General features: G+C 42.9%; 1 protein-coding gene across 1 annotated transcript in view; it reads left to right on the top strand.

Moving 5' to 3' along the window:
- The window catches only part of LOC119586239 (serine/arginine repetitive matrix protein 2-like), a gene marked incomplete in the record, with an annotated part of 17,646 nt that overhangs the window by 4,355 nt on the left and 13,081 nt on the right, over window positions 1-210 (top strand). Inside the window, 1 exon segment of the mRNA XM_037934941.1 lies at window positions 1-210. Coding sequence (XP_037790869.1) covers window positions 1-210 — 210 coding nt within the window.

Raw genomic sequence — 210 nt, forward strand, 5'->3', positions numbered from 1 at the left:
GTGTCTAGTATTGAGCAAATTAGGGACGAGGAATCAAGACTCCGAGAAGCTTTAGGGTTGAAGAATGTGTTGTTCAATCCGTATGGGCCTGGTTTGGGTACCATAGCCAGGCTGTTAGACAATCCTGAAGGGTTGAAAAGATTCGAGGACAAAGGCAAAACAGCAAAGATTAAACTGGAAGAATATGAAGCTAGACAAAGTGAAAAGCAG

This window comes from Penaeus monodon, chromosome 21 (assembly GCF_015228065.2).
Source record: "Penaeus monodon isolate SGIC_2016 chromosome 21, NSTDA_Pmon_1, whole genome shotgun sequence".
Lineage (NCBI taxonomy): Eukaryota > Metazoa > Arthropoda > Malacostraca > Decapoda > Penaeidae > Penaeus > Penaeus monodon.